Here is a 20009-nt window from a genome sequence, read left to right on the forward strand (position 1 = left end):
ACAATCAAGAGAAGACTTCACCAGAGTAAATACAGAGGTTTTACCACCAGATATAAACCACTTGTAAGCCTCAAAAACAAGAATGCCAAATTAAAAAGTTCTGGAACAACATCCTGTAGACAGACAAGACAAAGATCAACTCTTGACAAAGGCAGCATGATTAATTCTACAGTGTACCGGGCTATACTATCTTCAGGCGTTTAGCTAATTGCTTCATCGGACGGAGCTTTACAGTACAGATGGACAATGGCCTGAAGCATGCATCAAAAGTAACCTAACTTTTTAGTTAAGTGGACTTTTCTCCAAGTCAGTAACCTGGCCTGAATCCAATTGAGCATGCATTTCACTTGCTGAAGGCAGAATGCCACAAAAACAAGCAGGAACCAAAGACTGCTGCAGGAGAGGCCTGACAGAGCATCACCAGGGAAGATCTGGTGAAGGTTATGGATTCCAGATTTCATGCAGTCATTGCCTGCAAAGGATTTGCGCGCAAGTATCAAGCTCATATGCTTATTCCTGATTAAATTTAAACTCCAATATACTGTAGTAGACAGCTCAAATAAGAATAACTTTCTCAGTGTCTGGCTGTAAGTTACAAGCCATCAGAATATACTACTTTGGGCTATTGGTTGAAATGGATGGAGTTTGTGTATATTTGTAGGTGGATGGCGGCGTGGAGTGTTTAGTGGAGATCTGCAGCATCGTGTCCGAGTCGGACGTGTCCTCGTTCGAGATTCAGCACAGTGGCCTGGTGAAGCAGCTGCTGCTCTATTTAACCTCCAAAAGTGAGAGAGACGTCGTCAGCAGGGACGAGAGGATCAAAAGATTCCTGCACATTTTCTACGGCAGTCCTGTGAGTAACGGCACCACCTAGTGTCTGCAGCACCTCGTTACACCTCCTCTGGAAAGACTTCCAGTCGTTCTGAATGGTCTGGTCATATTCGCCACTCCTCAGCTGTCCTTATTGAGCTTTGCTAAGCGGTGGGAGTTCTGTGGCTTTTAAAATGGTGTGATTGTTTAATTAACACAGTGACAGGAGCTGCAAATTCCTGTACTAAGCTAAGCCGTTATCAGTAGATAAAATACTGCAAATTAAATCTTTGCCTCTCAGAGGTCATTTTCACTGTATTAATTTAAGAGGACATACAGATGTGTATAATAAGAGTAAAAATATGTGATATTGCTTGTACTGCTCATCTTGTTCTGAATCCGGTCATTTTTTTCTGAGGTGTAGCATCACGTTGGAGAAAGTGTGTTGTAAACAGGATAGGATTCAATACAGAGTTAAGCACTGCCGATTGTGGCGCGTCAATTCTAGTAATACTCTAGTTAGATACTCTAGTATTTCAGAAATTGCTGATCTGTAGGAATTTTCACGCACATCAGTCTATAAACATCCAGTTAGCTTCAGTTCTGCAGGTGGAAACACCCTGTTGTTGAGAGTTCAGAGTTGACACAGGTTTGAGCTTGGCTGTAAGTCTGGACTAAGCATGGACTAGAGCAGAAGGGCACTTTGGGTTCCACTCCCGTTGGCCGAGAGCAGTAATCTGAGGCTACACTGAGCACAGGCACACCTAAACCGGACAGTTGAAGAATGGAAAAAGACCAGGCAGTGTTTTTCAGTGACCATTAAGTAAAACTATTGATTTGTGTGTGCATCATTTTATACATTGCACTGCCACCACATGATTGGCTGATTGGATAATTGCATGAATGAGCAGGTGTTCCTATTAAAATGTCAGGTGAGTGTAGATGGCATTTAGAAACACTCGGAAATAAATTTTATGGTGTGTGTGTGTGCAGGTTCCAGGGCAGGAGCCACTGTTCCGGTTGGAGCCAACAGAGAACGGGCCACTGTTGGCACTTGTGCACAAAATGAACAGTTGCCTGAGTCAGATGGAGCAGTTTCCTGTTAAAGTGCATGACTTTCCCAGTGGTAATGGTAACGGCAGCAGGTATGGCTTCAGCTCAACCAATTTATCTCCCATTAATCAAACTCTGCCCCTAGTGTAGAACTTACGTTAAAATATATTTTGACAACAATATTGGAATCCAGGGAAGCTTTGTGTAATTGATGATTTTCAGCATTTTATTTGTTCGGTATCTTTTTACTTTGTACAGTATTTTACATTGTGTGCGCACATGTGTATTATGGATGTAACTGGATGCACACATTATTGAGCAGATATGTCCTAAACAGTCATGAAGTTTTTTTTGCTTAATAAAAATAAAAGCAGGCGAACTTCGTGGACTGCGATCCTGCCACACGAGCGCAAACATGAAAAAGCGTTAGCAGAAGGTTCTTACGTTAATATCCAGCTTGCTGAACCTCATGCGGATGGTTACCTCGGGCCTGTACCATAAAGGCAGTTGAACAAACTCGGGGTTTGGGAATTAATTTCGAGTTGACAAAACCAATCAAATCAGGCTTTATTGGTGCCATGACACTGGTTATCAACTTTCTCTGACCACTCAGGCTTTGATCTTTAAGCTATGATTAGTCCACGAGCGTGTGCACTTAAAAGCATGACGTCGGCACAGAATAACCAATAGCGCTCAACATGGGCAGGGAAGAAGCATACTTCCGGTTGAAAAGCAAGAAGTTATGAGGAAATATGTTCTGCAAATATGTTCTGGCATAAGTTAAACCTACACTAACCGCAAAAAGCAACACAGTTACGACTGCCAAAGCTCGGGAACATTACTGGTGGAACTTTCCTGATTGTGGAAATGCGCAAGTTTACTTTTATAGTCTCACAATGAGATTAAACAGATTGAAAACTTATAACCCCAACATATTAATGTAATTTCATTTAATATTAATGTCAATTGTTTTCATGAAATATTTCAAACATAAATATCAATTTGTGAAAATATATTCGTACAGGACTAATGCCACCGCATGCAAATATGTATCGCGCTCAAAGAACCGCAAAGCAATACATAGAGTTTGCGGTACAGTAAGAGCGCGGCTTCGGCATGTCAGATTTTTAATGCGCGGTTCAAGAAGTGGACAAAGATACGAGATTCTATCCGTGAAAACTCGACATCTTTCATGCAAGTAAGTATCAGAGAAAGCCAGGGGATTTGGTCTATCACTAAAATCTCTTTCTCTGCGAAGTGCTTTCCTTACAATTTGCACCCAGAAGTTGAATTAGTTTAGTCACTTTGCTCACAGCTGATTGGTCCAAGTTGGGTTTGAGTTCTCTTACCCAGAACATAACTTGCACCGGAGCAGTTCAGCCGTGTAGCTAAAGGTACTATGGTGATTAGTTTCTAGGGTGTAGTTGTAGAGTTAACCCCCCCTCCAAAAAAAAAGAATAATAATTTGGTACAGACAATGCCTGTTTTCTTGTTAATACAAAAACACAAAATTACACCCCTAGTGTGTATGGTATGTATGTATGTATGTATGTATGTATGTATGTATGTACGTACTCTGGATACAGTCATGAATAAATTCGTGATTGCTGTTTAATCGAGTTGCTTGTGTGCGTGTGTGTTTCCAGAGGTTCTCAAGCACTGAAATTCTTCAACACACACCAGCTGAAGTGCCAACTGCAGAGACACCCAGACTGTACCAACGTGAAGCAGTGGAAGGGAGGGCCTGTTAAAATCGACCCTCTTGCACTAGTACAGGCTATTGAGAGATACCTTGTCGTTCGAGGTGTGTGCGTGTTTAGTTGAACATGTGACTCACTTAATAACGTGCATAATTGAACTATAATGACGTGACCCAGTTTCTTGCGCGTTCTCATCAGGATACGGCCGAATCAGAGAGGAGGACGAGGACAGCGACGATGACGGATCAGACGATGAAATTGATGAGTCACTTGTATGGGTTCATTCTGAACTTGTCTTTTCTGCTGCACTGTCTAGTACATACGCTAGAAATGAGAATATCTTATTCCATCACACCAAACCACCATCACGATTTATTAACCTCAGTCTTTGTGGGCGTTTCCCAGATCTACGCGCAATTTAGTAACGATCATAAACATCTAATCATAAGTTCACAAATTATTAGACCGCAATGCGCTGTGTGTGTGTTTTTGATAGTCAAACAAAAGCCTTAACACTTGGTCCTACTTCAAGGCGATATTTGTTGGAGAAATTAGCTAGCTAGTCCTAGTTTGTTTGTAGTAAACACTACTTCCATTTACTAAGGTTATATATTTGGTAAAACACAGTCAGAGAATGAATGAGCCCCTGTTATTCATCAACGGAAAAATAGGCAGCGTTTAAAAAGAAATATGTACAAATTATTCATCATTGTAAAACACGAATACCACGTGCCAAAAGAACTTTCACTGCTCCACTTGGTAAAAAAGGACTGAATGTTTTTTGACACTCTGTTAAAAGATAGCTCCGAATTCTTGTTGAATCTGTTAGCACAGTCGGTCGCACAACAGCTTTTTCCCATTTAGATGTTTTTTTAAATTTTATTTTTAAAATTTTAAATTTATTTTATTTATTTATTTTTTTAAATTATTATTGTGTGTGTGTTTTTATGGAATACATGCTGTACGCTAATACTGCCACTCAGTCTTTTGTCACTCAGTGGGTGTGACCACGGCGAGTTCCGCCTCCTATAATACCCTTTATAGTATTACTGTTAAACCAAAAGTTAATTAAGCATGTTTTAGTATGCTAGGCTAACACGTTTACTGTTACCTCAGAATGGAAGCTAGCATAGTTTAGTTAAAATACTTCTGAGGGATAAATTAGATTTTTTGACACACCATATACAGAGCTGTGAAAAAGTATTTTGTTTTATGTTGTATTTCTTTTGAAGATCTAAAACTATTTAGTATGAGGTGTACACAAAAACGGAAAGTATCAAGTACCTTATCACAGCACTGTCTATTTCAATCTAAATCATATATCGAAATCAACGATCTAAATACGCAGCTAAAAAGAACGTTGTTAAAAAGACGTTAAAACTTAGTTATGGGTCAGGCATCCGTCATCTGTCGTTCTGTTGCCGCAATGATTTCTTCGACTTCAAGCGGGTTCTGTGCGCTCAAGTGTGCATCCGATGCATCCTCAATATCAAGAACACATCCAGGTAATTTCATGCGTCCCCGGTGCTTGCATTTTTTTGAGAATTGAAATTTAACTTCAGCGAGTACATGAGGACTCAAGATCGCATAAAACTCGTATTGAGAAACAGCTAAAAGATAGTCCACTGCGTAGTGCGTTGGGTCATCACTTGCTTTGTAAACCTTTTTCAGTGCATTATTCTAGGTGAAAAGCAAGTGTCGTTGTTTTCATGTCCACGACCTCTGACCCTTGCACAGGCGGCTCAGTTCCTGAATTCGGGTAGTGTGCGCCACCGGCTGCAGTTCTACATCGCTGATCACCTGCTGCCCTACAACATGACAGTGTACCAGGCGGTGCGTCAGTTTAGCCTGCAGCCGGAGGAGGAGCGTGAGAGCACTGACGATGAGGCCAACCCTCTCGGTCGTGCCGGTATCTGGACCAAAACACACACGATATGGTATATACACATACCATTTAGTGTAACTGGTTGTCTCATAGCCTGCTTTGTCTATAAATATATTATATACGCATATCAAAGCTTATGCTATCAGAGGTCATTCTTTACTATTATTCTTTACCATGTGCATTTTAATCTCATGCTTTGATGCTGATTATCTACTGGTTTCACGAAAAAATCAAAGCCATCAATCTAAAAGTCATAATAGCTTTAAGAGCAAACCTACTTATTACAGCTACGAATGCTACGTTGGGTCATTTTTGTACGTTGTGCGTATTTGTTTGTGTGCGCGCAGGTATAAGCCGGTCAGAGAGGATGAGGATGGCTGTAAGGACTCCGTAGGAGGGAAAAGGGGTCGAGCACAAACGGCTCCCGCTAAAACTTCACCGCGTAACGCTAAGAAACAGGACGAGCTGTGGCACGGTACTGACATTTCATCTGCACTCATTCACTCACGGGCTAATGTAGTGTTCATTTTCCCTGCGTTTAAAACGAGCAGCGTTTTTCACCTCATAACCTGATTAGCTAGTACACTGTTAGGTAACCCTTGTATAGAGCAACGGACATCTTCCTCCTTCTGGACTAGGGATTTTACACAGTTGGTCACCGCTGCATCGTTTCCATTTTATATTTGCTTGAAGTTACTCTGCTCGTTCTTCTTGTAAGTCTTGACCCTGCCCACTTCTTTTGCTAATTTACCGTTTCTTCTGCTTGTCTCTGTAAACCACCAGCTCCCACTGAAAAATGACTTCCATCCACTTTGTTGCAATGCATTGCTGCTGGTTTAAATGGAGGCTAATACTCAATTTGGAATCCGTTTGTTCTCAAATTTCAATGACAAGGACATTATCTTAGACCAGAGGTCAGGGAATCTTTTCAGCTGGTAGAGCCATGAAAGCCAAAAAAATTTGATTTTTTATTATTAATGTAATTTTTTTTAGATGTATATATTATTACAGTTATCTTTACTATTATTGTGTAATTATAAAAAGTTGTTATGTAATAAAGGCCATTTGACATGTTGCATGTTTTTCACCTAATAGGCCTATTGGACATCATTTAACCAATTATGATAGTTTAATCAAATGGTAACTCAATACAATATGCAGTATGTAAATAAGAGTAAACTGAACACTTACCATTAATGTGATTTATAAATATGCAAATTTGTCAGTCCATTCGTCATTTTTCTTCTTCTTTTAGCCTACGTAGTTTTCAACCGATTTATGAATTAGACCAGGAAATTACCGCGCTGCTTCATTGTACAGTAACATTTGAGCTTGTTGTGCTACAGTTGGTGTATACATGAGAAGCCAGCAGCGATTATGAATTATGTAATATTTTAAAATATGTAAAGTTTTAATTAAATTGACCACTAGCTTTCGTGATTCCTGTATTTTTTTTTTTTCCCCCCTGCTGTTGAGCCATAGAGGGAGTCATAGGTTCCTGAACCCTGTCTCAGACTCATAACGGCAAATGCATTCATTTGATGAATTTGTGTGTACGTTGTAGATGGTGTGTGTCCAATTGTGAGTAACCCGTTGGAGTCGTACCTCATATCTGACCCTCCAGAGGGCATTACGTTCGACGACCCTTCACTGGAGGTCATTCTGCTGTTGAGGGTTCTGCACTCCATCAGCAGATACTGGTTCTACCTCTACGATGTGAGTATATACATGCACAGCTGCACATACACACACTTGCCCTGGGTCCCAGTACTGGTTTCCATACTACTGTGTGGCTGCCATTTTAAGAGTAAAGGAATTCAAATGAGGCCAAAAATTTTCCATCAACTTGGCTAAAGATATTCAATGTCAACTTTTTTAATCCTTTACTATTTTCATGTTAAATTTCTTTTGGCAAGTCAGTTAGCACCTCTAACGAAAACGATTACAGACTGATTTATTTCAGCTTTAATTCACTAGTGAATGTATTAATTAAATAATTTGCATACACCAAGTTAATCGTCCCTTTGAACAGGACGATCATAATGGGTCATAATTAGGAGTTAATTGAGCGTGCACTTGTGACTATAGAAACTGCTTTAGGGGGTGGGGGGCGTGGAGTACTAGACATTCACAGGTCAGGATCGTTCTTTGGAGCGATTTCCAAACGACTGCAGGTACCATGAGCATCTGTGCCAACAGTTGTACGTAAATATAAAAACCTCGGGACCACACAGACCCTATAGTTTGGGGAAATGCCCAGGGATGAACAAATTTTGGTCTGAAAAGTGGTGGTGTCTGAACCCCAACAACAATGGTACCTGATGCCTCCAACTGCTTCTCCAGTTTGTAATGATGTACGTCCACCATTAAGAGTCCTACATGGGCTTTGCCTGTAAAGCTATCTGTAAGGAAGAAGCCACTACTTTAAGACTGGCATAAGAAAAAGAGTGAGGATATTGATTCAAAGAAGCACACTGTAAAGCACGATTGTGGCAGCATCATATTGTGCCGGCCTTTTGCTAGAAAAGGCACTGGTGCACTTGAGAAAATAAATAAAATCATGAGTATGGAGAGTTATTGAGAAATACTGAAGCAACACCTCAAGACATCTACCTGAAAGTTCAAACTTTGTCACAACTGGGTCTTCCAGCTGGAAAATGATCCTAAGCATTCCTTCAGAGTTGTAAAAAAATGACTTAAAGGCAATAAATTGATTGTATTGGAGTGGCCATTACAAAGCCCTGACCTGAATCCCATAGTACGTTTGTGGACTGAACTGAAAAAAACATGTTCGAGCAAGGAGGCCCAGAAACCTAGGGTTACCTTAGTTCTGTTAGATGGAATGGGAAAAATTTCTGACAGGAGAAGCTTGTGCAAGGCTGTGCCGAGTGTTCAAGTCAGGTTAAGTAATTAAAAAGATATTAAAAATATCTCTTAGATATTCTTTTGAAATGATCTCTCATGGAGAGTAAGTAGATCCCCTAATTGGCTTAACACAGGAACAGTATGTCGACTTGAAATCTGTAGAGTTGTGAATTAATTTGATTTTGAATGTCTTTAGCCTTGGTGTATCTAAACGTTCGGCCTCAGCTGTAAAATGGCATGACCCTTCTTAGCTCTATGTTAAATGAGGGATTATGCTAAGATTAATGTTTGCTAATCAACATTGAGTCTAGCCAGACAGTACCCAAGTTTCTCATTTGTAAGTCGCTTTGGATAAAAGCGTCTGCTAAACGAATAAATGTAAATGTAAGTGTTTTTGGAGTGCACGGCTGTAGTCAGTGAGCTGTGTATAATCATTTTAAAGCTTTGCTTCTCAGTCTAATCTCTTGGTATGTGTTTCAGAATGCTGTGTGTAAGGAGATCATTCCCACTAGTGAGTTCATCAACAGTAAACTGACCGCTAAAGCAAACAGACAGCTGCAGGATCCGCTTGTGATCATGACTGGAAACATCCCACCCTGGCTTACTGAGCTGGGCAAGACCTGGTATATTGACACACACACGCACACACACACACATACCCCTGTGTGGTAAAAGTTTTGAAAAATGAAAAGAAGTAGTTGGACACACAACATGGGTTAACGTAATTTTATATATATATATATATATATATATATATATATATATATATATATATATATATATATATTTGCAAAGCCATTGTTACCAATTATAGCTTCACAACATTTGTAGGAAAAAGTCATTGGGTTTTTGCAAGATTGTGGGTAATTATGGCCCATTCTTCTTGGCAAACAGACTTCAATTCCCCAAGGTTATTTCCCCTGACTGTATATGCAATATTCTGTAAAGCAGAGCTTGATCTTTGATTTAGAGCACAGCCGATGTTACATATTCTGACCGACTAACTCGCATTCTTTCTCACACACAATGTGATGTTCCTGTCTCTTGGCTCCGTTGCTTATGTCTCTTGTGTGTCTGTCTCTGTCCAGTCCGTTCTTTTTCCCGTTTGACACGAGGCAGATGTTGTTCTACGTCACTGCGTTTGATCGTGACCGCGCCATGCAGCGTCTACTTGACACCAACCCCGAGATCAACCAGTCAGATTCGCAGGACAGCCGCGTAGCACCCCGCCTCGACAGGAAGAAGGTATGCGACAGCATTATTACTGCTGTTTGTAATAATGGCTGAATTAAAAGTAAAATGAACTTGATGTGACCTTTTTTTTTTTGGTCTGTGTGGTTCTGTCTGTCTGCTTATAGCGAACGATAAACAGAGATGAGCTGTTAAAGCAAGCGGAGTCGGTGATGCAGGATCTGGGAAGTTCCAGAGCCATGCTGGAGATTCAGTATGAAAACGAGGTGAGCTCCTCAATTCTGCATCACGCTAGCTGACCATTGTTTACCCGGTGGCATGAACTGCATTGTCCTGAGTGTGCTTGCTTGACATGCACAGTACTAGCTTTTCTCAACCAAAAATAGCTTTCTGTATCATGGCTTGCGTCACTTTCCTATCACAAAGCTCTACCTACCGAAGTAGGATGCGTTTCTCTGGAGGTTATTCGGGTTCTTGATGATTTTAATGATGGATATTGTCGCAACAAATACTGCAATTAGACCATACATCCAGCAAATATTATTTAAATTAATTTTGTTAAACAATAAAGAACCCAAAACATCTGTTTACGCTTCCTTATATAACACTAGGGTTAACTCCATTACATTCCACTTTTGTGGAAAATTCTACAACGTATTATTAAAGTACATGCACTTCATTTTGCATGATCCTCATCAGGAAACTAATAACAGCAAACAATTAGTTCACAAAGTTAGATAACACTAATTGTAAAAAAAAAAGTCATGTTCCGCAGTAGGCTGTTTTTCATTGTAGTGAAAAACATTTTTCCAGCAAGCCTTGCTTACCTTATTTGAAGGGTGTAATTTGAGGACTGTTCCAGTAATCGATTCAGAATAAAACCTATGAAACTTTAGCGATACTGATTCAACATGATTATTAATTTAACCCTTTATCGCTCAAAGGAGATCTCCTTAAGGAGAAATGCTCTGGTGGCCCTGGTTTGACTGCACACCAGAGAGCATGCAAAAACATTCAAACAAGCTGTTCTGAACCTCAAATGTTATTATATATTGTTCATAGGAAGCCATTTGGTATTTGGCCCAATTAGAAGATTAAGGGTTTTTACTGGAATCCTGAGAAAGAAATGTAAGATCTTGCTAAATGCTATTATAGAAAACATTTGTTGGAAATGCTGTGTAAAATGTCAATAAAAACAGAATGCAATGATTTGCAAATCTGAAACTCGTATGTTATTCAGAATAGAACATAGGAAACATATCAAATGTTTAAACTGAGGAAATGTACCATTTTAAGAATAAACTAATTTTTAGCATTTGATGGCCGCAACACATCTCAAAGTTGGGAAGGGGACAACAAGAGGCTGGAAAAGTAAGTGTTACTAAAAAAGAAACAGCTGGAGGTTAATTGGCAACAGGTCAGTAACATGGTTGTGTATAAAAAGAGTATCTTAGAGAGGCAGAGTCTTTCAGAAGTAAAGATGGGCAGAGGTTCACTAATCTGTGAAATTGCATCTATAATTTGTAGAACAATTTCAGAACAATGTTCCTCAATGTAAAATTGCAAATACTCTGAATATCTCATCATCTACGGTACATAATATCATCAAAAGATTCAGAGAATCTGGAGAAATCTCAAGGGACAAGGGTGAAAATTAATATATTGCATGCCCATGATCTTCGGGCCCTCAGGCGGCACTGCATTTAAAAGCGGGCATGATTCTGTAATGTAAATCACTACATGGGCTCAGAAACACCTCCAGAACTCACTGTCTGTGAACACAGTTCACCATGCCATCCACAAATGCTGGTTAAAGCTCTATCATGCAAAGAAGAAGCCATATGTGAACATGATCCGGAAATGCCGCCGTCTTCTCTGGTACATTTCCTCAGTTTAAACGTTTGATATGGGTGATAATGTTCTATTGTGAATAACACGAGTTATACAGCAACCCAACTTTTTTGAAATTGGGGTTGTACGATTTAACTGTTGCATTTACGATTTTTGACCCCTTCCTGTGGTGATATGAGAGACACCTGAACACTACTAATTCTCTCCCTCTCTCTCCCCCCTTCTATTTTTCTCTCCCAGGTGGGGACGGGTCTTGGTCCAACCTTGGAGTTCTACGCTCTTGTGTCTCAGGAGCTACAGAGAGCCGATCTGGGTTTATGGCGGGGAGAGGAGGTCACCCTTGCCAACCCTAAAGGTCACTACACTCATTATCTCCTTGCAGTCCGCCACAGTTTGGTCATGGAATTATCCTTAGACTCTGTTCCATGATGGTAATCTCTTGTCTGTTCCATGTCATCTCCTGTCTGCAGGGAGTCAGGAGGGCACCAAGTACATGTTCAGCTCTCGGGGCCTCTTTGCTGTCCCTTTTGGTCGCAGCACCAAGCCAGCTCACATCGCCAAGATCAAGATGAAATTCCGCTTTCTGGGAAAACTCATGGCTAAAGCCATCATGGACTTCAGACTGGTAGGAGTTCTCACTTACACTCTGATTTCTGTGCACCTGTAAATAAATTCCAGCTTTTTCCCCCTCTGTGTGTTTATCAGCTCTTTTAAAGCGCTGCAGATTGCAGTTCTGTTAAATGACAAGGTGGTTATGCCTTGTGCTAGCAGGACTGCAGTTTCTGAACCAAATACCCCCAGCACCAATCAGACTGCAGTTTCAACCCTGACCTGCACTGTAGTTAATCATACAACGGCTTCTTCCCCCAAATCCACTGTAACCGGTTAGCCTGTATCTCCTCTATAACTAATCACCTGCCTCCAGTGCCACTGTAACCAATTTGACTGAGGCTCTCACCGTAACCAGTCAAACCATGGCACCCACCTGCAGTGCTGCTGTAACCAATCAGACTGCAGTTCGTACCTTAGTTCCACTGTAACAAATACAACATTTTTAAATGGTGATTACAGCTTTGTGCTTGTTGATGCCACTTGATGCTGGACTTCAGCAGTATTCATTCACAAATTGTAATGTCATGACCAGTCACTTGCAATTACTCATGCACTTTTGTGGGGCTTGAAATTGGTTACTGATTCTGGCTGACAGGCCTGAAAGTGTAACTCAAAACTAATAAACATTTATGATGATTGTTTATGCAGCTGGATCTGCCCCTGGGCCTGCCCTTTTACAAGTGGATGTTGAGAAATGAGTCGTCAATAAGCTCTCACGATTTGGTGAACATCGACCCCGGTGTGGCCACATCCATCCAGCACCTGGAGGACATCATTAGGCAGAAGAAGAGACTCGAGCTGGACAAATCCTACGTATGGGGACACACACATGCATAGGGAATTTTTTCGAAGAAAGTGGTGTAGTCATGGCGATGTCGGTGTTTCCTACTGAGATTTTGTATCAATCCTGTAACCCTTTAGTGTTCTTATTATAGCCTACACACACACTTCATGCACAATCTTCATTTCTGTACAGATCAAATCAGGTACAGTGAGATGGGTCTCATTAAAAGTTAGGGTACGACATGGCAGTCCATATAAATCAACACTGTGGCACTGAAAATGACTGACTTTCTAGTAAGAGCAATAAAACCAAACATGGACTGTATGATTTCAGCTAGATTTAGGCATACTTTGTCTGTCGGCAGCATTTTTTAAAATAAAAATTATGGCTAAATTGCATTTGAATCTCACACAGTGAAAGGGTAAACGACAGGATGCTTGATAAATGCATTCCTCTGAGCTTTTGGAGGTCACGATGACTCGGGCATTATATAGTATGACAATCCAATATGCATATCAGAAGCCTGCGTTCAGTTTAATGGGAATATGGTTACCAGGCAACATCATCAAACTAAAGACCGAGTTGTAGGCTGCATAGGGTGGGTGAGTGGCTTGCTTTATGAGTAAAAGTAAGCAGTAGTCAGATGACAAGAATTCTCTTTTCTCAAGACTCTTAGAAGAGCCCACATCAGTTTCTGAAAAAATGTGTCCCTGTCCATCTGTATTCTCAGACAAGGGAGACACTACAGCAGGCTCTGGAGAGTTTAAATATGAATGGCTGTTCAGTGGAGGATTTAGGGCTGGACTTCACACTGCCAGGGTTCCCGAACATCGAGCTGAAGAAGGGAGGCAAAGACGTCCCAGTCACCATACACAACCTGGAGGAGTACCTAAGGGTGAGTTATATACCGTGCTGTGAAACTATTTTCCCCATCCTGATTTCTTCTTTTTGTCTGCATCTCATACTAAATTGTTTCAGAAATGAAAACAAAATCTAAGGTAAAACAAAGGCAACCTGAATAAACACAAAATACAGCTTTTATATGATGATATTTATTGAAGCAAAAAAAGTTATCCAATCCTGAATGGTCCTGTGTGAAATGTATTAGTTACTAATTCCCCAAATCTTTGAAACTGCATTCATAATGGGGTTCAGCTGGACTAAACATAGCCGGGCCTGATTACTGCAAACCCTGTTCAATCAAATCAGCACTTAAATAGAACTTTTTCAACAGCATGAAGTTGGTTAAAAGGTCTTACCCAGTAACATACTATGCCAAAATTGAGAGAAATTATAGAAATGATGAGGAAGAAGGTGATTGAAATACATCAGTCTGGGAAGGGCTACAAAGCTATTTCAAAGGCTCTGGGACTCCAAAGGACCACAGTGAGAGCCATTATCTCCAAATGGAAAAACCTGGCACAGTAGTGAACCTTCCCAGAAGTAGCTGACCTTCCAAAATTCCTCCAAGAGCACAACTACTCATCCAGGAAGTCACAAAACAGCCAAGGGCAACATCAAATGACCTACAGGCCTCTCTTGCATCAATAAAGGTCACTGTTCATGACTTCACTATCAGAAAGACACCGGGTAAAAATTGCATCCATGGAAGAGTGGTGGGGTGAAAACCACTGCTAACCCAGACGAACATTAATGCTCGTCTGAATTTTGCAAAAACACACCTTGGTGATCCTCAAACCTTTTGGGAGATTGTTCTGTGGACTGATGAGTTGAAAGTGGAACTGTTTGGAAGACAGGGGTCCTGATATATCTGCCATAAACCAAACACAGAATTCCACAAAAAGAATATCATACCTACGGCCAAGCATGATGGTGGAATTGTGATGGTGTGGGGACGTTTTGCTGCTTCAGGACCTGGGCAACTTGCAATAATTGAGGGAAACATGAATTCTGCTCTTTACCAGAAATTCCTAAATGAGAATGTCCCGTCTTCAGTCCGTAAGTTGAGCGCAATTGGATTATGCAGCAAGACAATGATCTAAAGCAGTGGTTCTCAACTGGGGGGCGCAGAGAGATTGGAAAGGGGGGCGCAAATTGTTTTCAAGAAAAACACAGACGGCATCATTTGGGATGTCTGTGTGTTTTATTGCTTTTCAAATAGAATGTGCGTAAATGAAACTCTGCATTCCCTCTCCATCTGTATTTTCTTTTTGCTGGGGAGAGGCGGAGTTTAGTCTGCCTTTTATCTCGCTGTCGGTGCAGACCAGTGTTGCCAACTTGGTGACTTTTCAGACCCTTTTAGGGACTTTTTTTGGAAAAAAAAGCACCCAATGACGAATCTAGCGACTTTTTGGACAAACCTAGCAGCTTTCCAAATGTCGTCAGTACTGTCCTGCAAATGCGAGGTCTTGCTTTCCCACTGCACTCTCACCTCTCTCTGCATCTGCCACATGCACATGATGTGCCACATGATGGTGGAGGCTTGGTGGGGCTTTAGTTACAAAAGGATGAGAACCTCTGATCTAAAGCATAGGAGTAAGTTTACCTCTAAATGGCTCAAAAAGCAAAATTAAAGTTTTGGAGTGACCTAGTCAAAGTCCTGACTTGAGCCAATTGAGATGCTGTGGCAGGACCTTAAACGGACAGTTCATGCTTGAAACCCCTCCAATGTGACTGAACTGAAGCAGTTCTGCAAAGAGTGAGCCGAAATTCTAACACAGTCCTGTGAAAGACTGATCTCCAGTTATCAGAAGCTTTTGGTTGTAGTTATTGCTGCTAAAGGTGGCACAACCAGGTTTTAAGTTCAAGGGGGCAATTAGTTTTTCTACATTAGTGATAGATGTTGGGTAAAAATTGTATTGTGTGTTTACACAGGTTGCCTTCGTTTTATGTTGTATTTCGTTTGAATATCTAAAACTATTTGGTATGAGATGCACACAAACAGAAGAAATCAGGATGGGGCAAATATTTTTTCACAACACTGTACCATACACCCAACATCCCATAACCTACACACAATATACACAACCTGGAGAAGTACCTGAGGTTACTCAGTTACACACTATACAACCTAAAGCCTATACCACAGTACAGATTACACAACCTGGAGTAACACCCAAGGGTGAGTTACATACAGTATACATAACCTCCATTGTCGTTGCTCCATTAAGACTTTGCGTTTGTTGTTGTTTTTTAATCTTATTTTATTTACTTCCTTCACATCATCACCTATGGCTACAGTACACTTTGAATATTGCATATACAGTGGTGCTTGAAAGTTTGAACGCTTCAGAATTTTCTATATAGCTGCATAAATATGACCTAAAGCATCAGCTTTTCACATAGATTTTCAAAATGATTCAATATTGCATATCTGTCAGTGGCAAAAGTATGTGAACCTCTAGGATTAGCAGTTAATTTGAAGGTGAAATTAGAGTCAGGTGTGTCAATGGGATGACAATCAGGTGTCAGTGAGCATGCTGTTTTTATTTAAAGAACAGGTATCGATGAGTCTGATTTTCACAACACGTTTGTGGAAGTGTGTCATGGCAGGAACAAAGGAGATTTCTGGGGCCTCAGAAAAAAAAATAGTTGATGCTCATCAGGCTGGAAAAGTTTACAAAACCATCTCTAATTTTGTCTTTTGGACTCCACCAATCCACAGTCAGACAGATTGTGTACAAATTGAGGTAATTCAAGAAGATTGTTGGTTGACCACTGCTGGGGAGGGTAACAAAGATCACTCCAAGAGCAAGACGTGTAATAGTCTACGAGCTCACAAAGGAACCCAGGGTAACTTCTAAGCAACTAAAGGCCTCTCTCACATTGGCTAATGTTCATGAGTCCACCATCAGGAGAACACTGAACAATAGTGTGCATGGCAGGGTTGCAAGGAGAAAACCAGGCTCTCCCAAAAAAAAAAAACATTGCTGCTCATCTGCGGTTTGCTAAAGATAACATGGACAAGACGTGAAGGCTGTTGGAAAAATGTTTTGTGGGCGGATGAGACCAAAATAGAACTTTTGCTTTAAATGAGAAGTGTTATGTTTGAAGAAAGGAAACACTGCATTCCAGCATAAGACCCTTATCCAATCTGTGAAACATGGTGGTGGTAGTATCATGATTTGGACCTGTTTTGCTGCATCTGGGCCAGGACGACTTACCATCATTGATGGAAAAATGAATTCTAAAACAAAATATCAGGACATCTGTCTTTGATCTGGATCTCGAGAAAGTGGGGCATGTAGCAGGACAATGACCCTGAGCACACAAGTCATTCTGACAAAGAATGGTTAAAGAAGAATAAAGTTAAGGTTTTGGAATGGCCAAGTCAAAGTCCTGACCTTAATCCAATAGAAATGTTGTAGAAGGACCTGAAGCAAGCAGTTCATGTGAGGAAACCCAGCAACATCCCAGAGCTGTTCTGTACTGAGGAATGGCCTAAAATTCCTCCAATCCAATGTGCAGGACCGATCAACAGTTACTGTAAAAGTTCAGTTGCAGTTATCGCTGCACGGGGGGGTCACACCAGATACTGAAAGCAAAGGTTCACATACTTTTATGTAACAAATAAATCTTGAATCACCTTGTGCTATCCACACAGTATACACAGACCTATAATTCCTACACCTACTACACCTTGTACCTCATCTATCACATGCTAAATAATGGTGGAAAAGATATGTCAGCCTCTCCACTAAAGTAGCACCTGAACAAGACATTTAATTTTTATAAACACAGTTAAATGTGCCTCTGTGTGTGCGCAGTTGGTGGTGTACTGGACTTTAAATGAGGGTGTGTCCCGGCAGTTCGAGTCATTTAGGGAAGGGTTCGAGTCCGTTTTCCCCCTCCACCACCTACAGTACTTCTACCCAGAAGAGGTGAGATGCACTTGTCCTTTAATTTGTTCCCATCCTATTCCTCTGTCTCCTCCTTCATCCGTTAATCATCTTTGTGTCTGCTTGTCTCAGCTGGACCAGTTGCTGTGTGGCAGCAAATCAGAGACGTGGGACGTCAAAACGCTGATGGAATGCTGCAGACCGGACCACGGGTATACACACGACAGGTACAAACATGTACACCTTTCATCATTTTTTAAATCCACAAGCCCAGTGTAGTGTCCTTTTGCCTAAAAATGACCATTTGATTGGATTTGTGTGTGTATATAATATATAATAATGTAAAATTGTGTGTGTAGTCGGGCGGTGCGATTCCTCTTTGAGGTGTTGAGTAGTTTTGATGCAGAGCAGCAGAGACTCTTCTTGCAGTTTGTGACCGGGAGCCCGAGACTGCCAGTAGGAGGTGAGAAACACTGGCTGTTCCGTTTTCGTTTATAGCCTCTAGTCCTGGCGCAAGGAAAGCATGGTTACATGTGCTTATATAGTCTTAGCTTTGCTCACTCGGTTTGTGCTCTATCCTTTATTAGCTTAAACACCAGAGCTTGTGAAGTTTTCTTATGTTTATACTCGTAGTTGTCATCTACGTTTATGAGTAATAAATATTGGCTAATGTGAACTGTACTACAGTAGAAACGCGTTCTTTGTTGTATTTCAGTACTAGCATGGTAGTTAGGATGTCTTGCCTATAGACATTGTACATAGTGTTTTACATCTCATCACCTGCTACAGCACAAAACAAACATGTCCTGTAGTCCAGAAGTATAGAGTAGTTTACGTTCTGTTTCTCTGCTGTGTTGTGAAGCACTTTTATTTTAATCACTAGGTTTCCGGAGTTTGAATCCTCCTCTGACAATTGTGCGCAAGACATTTGAGTCAACGGAGAACCCAGACGACTTCCTGCCATCGGTGATGACGTGTGTAAACTACCTGAAGCTTCCGGATTATTCCAGCATCGAGATCATGAGGGAAAAACTGTTAATGGCGGCACGGGAGGGCCAGCAGTCTTTTCACCTGTCCTGATCTCTCACATACTGACACACACACACACACACACACACACACACACACACACACACACTCACACACACAAAGCAAAATGCCTTCTACCAACCTACACATGTCATCATGACTTCCTCCCTTCTTTTGCTTTAGTTCTCCCTTTGTTTTTGTTTTTTTGTTATTGGTACAGCTGCCTCATAAAGCAGCTGCTTCCAGAGGGGGTGGGGGGGGTTATATGTCTGCTACAGACAATTTGTATGTCTGCTACAGGGGAAAATAAAAAATAAAACAAAATGTTATGAGACTTGGAAATGAAATGGCTGCCTCTTCAGAGCAAATTTTGGAGACAAAATGGCCGCCTCTTCAGCACAGATCTCGGAAATAAAATGGCCTCCTCTTCAGAGCTGATCTTGGAAATGAAATGGCCTCCTGTTGAGCAGATCTAATCAGTAATATCAGTAGCCAATTCGTCTGCGAGGAACTCAAGTGTGATATTTAAAGAAAATGGGGATGTGTGTGTTTCCTGTCATGGTGGTGAGTGATGTCATCACTGTGTTTCCATCCAGCAGGCAGTGTGTGCGCGTGCGCCGTGTGTTCTCTTACAGCTCCAAAGATCATTTGTACAGACCAACGTTTTGCTCATTCTTCACATTCTTTATTGTGTGTTACATCTTTCTTTTTCCCCCTATACAAAAGTTGCAGTTGGTTCAATGCAGGTAGTGATGAAAGTGTAGGATCTATAATTGTATTATTATTATTATTATTATAATTATTGTTTTTTTTTTTTTAATCATCAGAGAGAAATGGACTTCTGGCCAACGTTTAAAAGCTGCGAGTGTCTACTCTGCATTGAAGGTGTATAGAGTAGACCCTTCTTTATTTTCTCGCTCTTATGTGTTTAGGTCATATGGCTCGCAGGGTTATAACTAATCCTGCCATGTAGCTGAGCGCTTAAAAAAAAAAAAAAAAAAAAAAGAAAAGGAAAACCGTAGTAAATTGGCTGGTCTCATTTTAGTGTTTCATGGCCAGATGACATTTCCAAAAAAAAAAAAAAAAAAAAATTGAATAAAATTTATATGCAGTTCTCACATCCAGTTTGAGGTGTGACTGTGCTTTTTTTTTTTTTTTTTTTCCCTTTTTTTTTTTCCCTTTTTTTTTTTTTCTTTTTCCTCTTGCTGTAGTTTATTATTCTGTTTTGTTTGCACTGCTGGCTTGGATTGGAGCGTGGTGGTGTGGTGTGTGTGCGCTACAGTGTGTTGCCTGCCTGGAGGGGTGGCGTGCTAGCGTTCACTCTCCTCACCCCGAACCTTCATCTGCTGGTTTCTAAGATCTGCAATAATTTACTGCATCAGGTTCTTGTTTTTACCTGGACACATAAATAAAGCAACTGTTTGACTCAG

General features: G+C 40.8%; 1 protein-coding gene across 6 annotated transcripts in view; it reads left to right on the forward strand.

Moving 5' to 3' along the window:
- Positions 1–20009, forward strand: part of trip12 (thyroid hormone receptor interactor 12) — a 70988-nt gene extending 50979 nt beyond the window's left edge. For all 6 annotated transcript variants that reach the window (XM_017465691.3, XM_017465695.3, XM_017465692.3 and 3 more), the window contains 18 exons: positions 662–853; positions 1804–1955; positions 3510–3667; positions 3762–3835; positions 5301–5500; positions 5796–5923; positions 7013–7164; positions 8794–8936; positions 9402–9558; positions 9672–9770; positions 11596–11710; positions 11826–11980; positions 12616–12780; positions 13482–13646; positions 17479–17592; positions 17683–17777; positions 17910–18013; positions 18434–20009. In XM_017465691.3, the coding sequence (XP_017321180.1) occupies positions 662–853; positions 1804–1955; positions 3510–3667; positions 3762–3835; positions 5301–5500; positions 5796–5923; positions 7013–7164; positions 8794–8936; positions 9402–9558; positions 9672–9770; positions 11596–11710; positions 11826–11980; positions 12616–12780; positions 13482–13646; positions 17479–17592; positions 17683–17777; positions 17910–18013; positions 18434–18630 (2565 nt within the window). In that variant the 3' untranslated portion in view covers positions 18631–20009. The remainder of the gene's footprint in view (positions 1–661; positions 854–1803; positions 1956–3509; positions 3668–3761; positions 3836–5300; positions 5501–5795; positions 5924–7012; positions 7165–8793; positions 8937–9401; positions 9559–9671; positions 9771–11595; positions 11711–11825; positions 11981–12615; positions 12781–13481; positions 13647–17478; positions 17593–17682; positions 17778–17909; positions 18014–18433) is intronic.

This window comes from Ictalurus punctatus, chromosome 4, assembly GCF_001660625.3.
Source record: "Ictalurus punctatus breed USDA103 chromosome 4, Coco_2.0, whole genome shotgun sequence".
In the NCBI taxonomy this organism is placed as follows: Eukaryota; Metazoa; Chordata; class Actinopteri; order Siluriformes; family Ictaluridae; genus Ictalurus; species Ictalurus punctatus.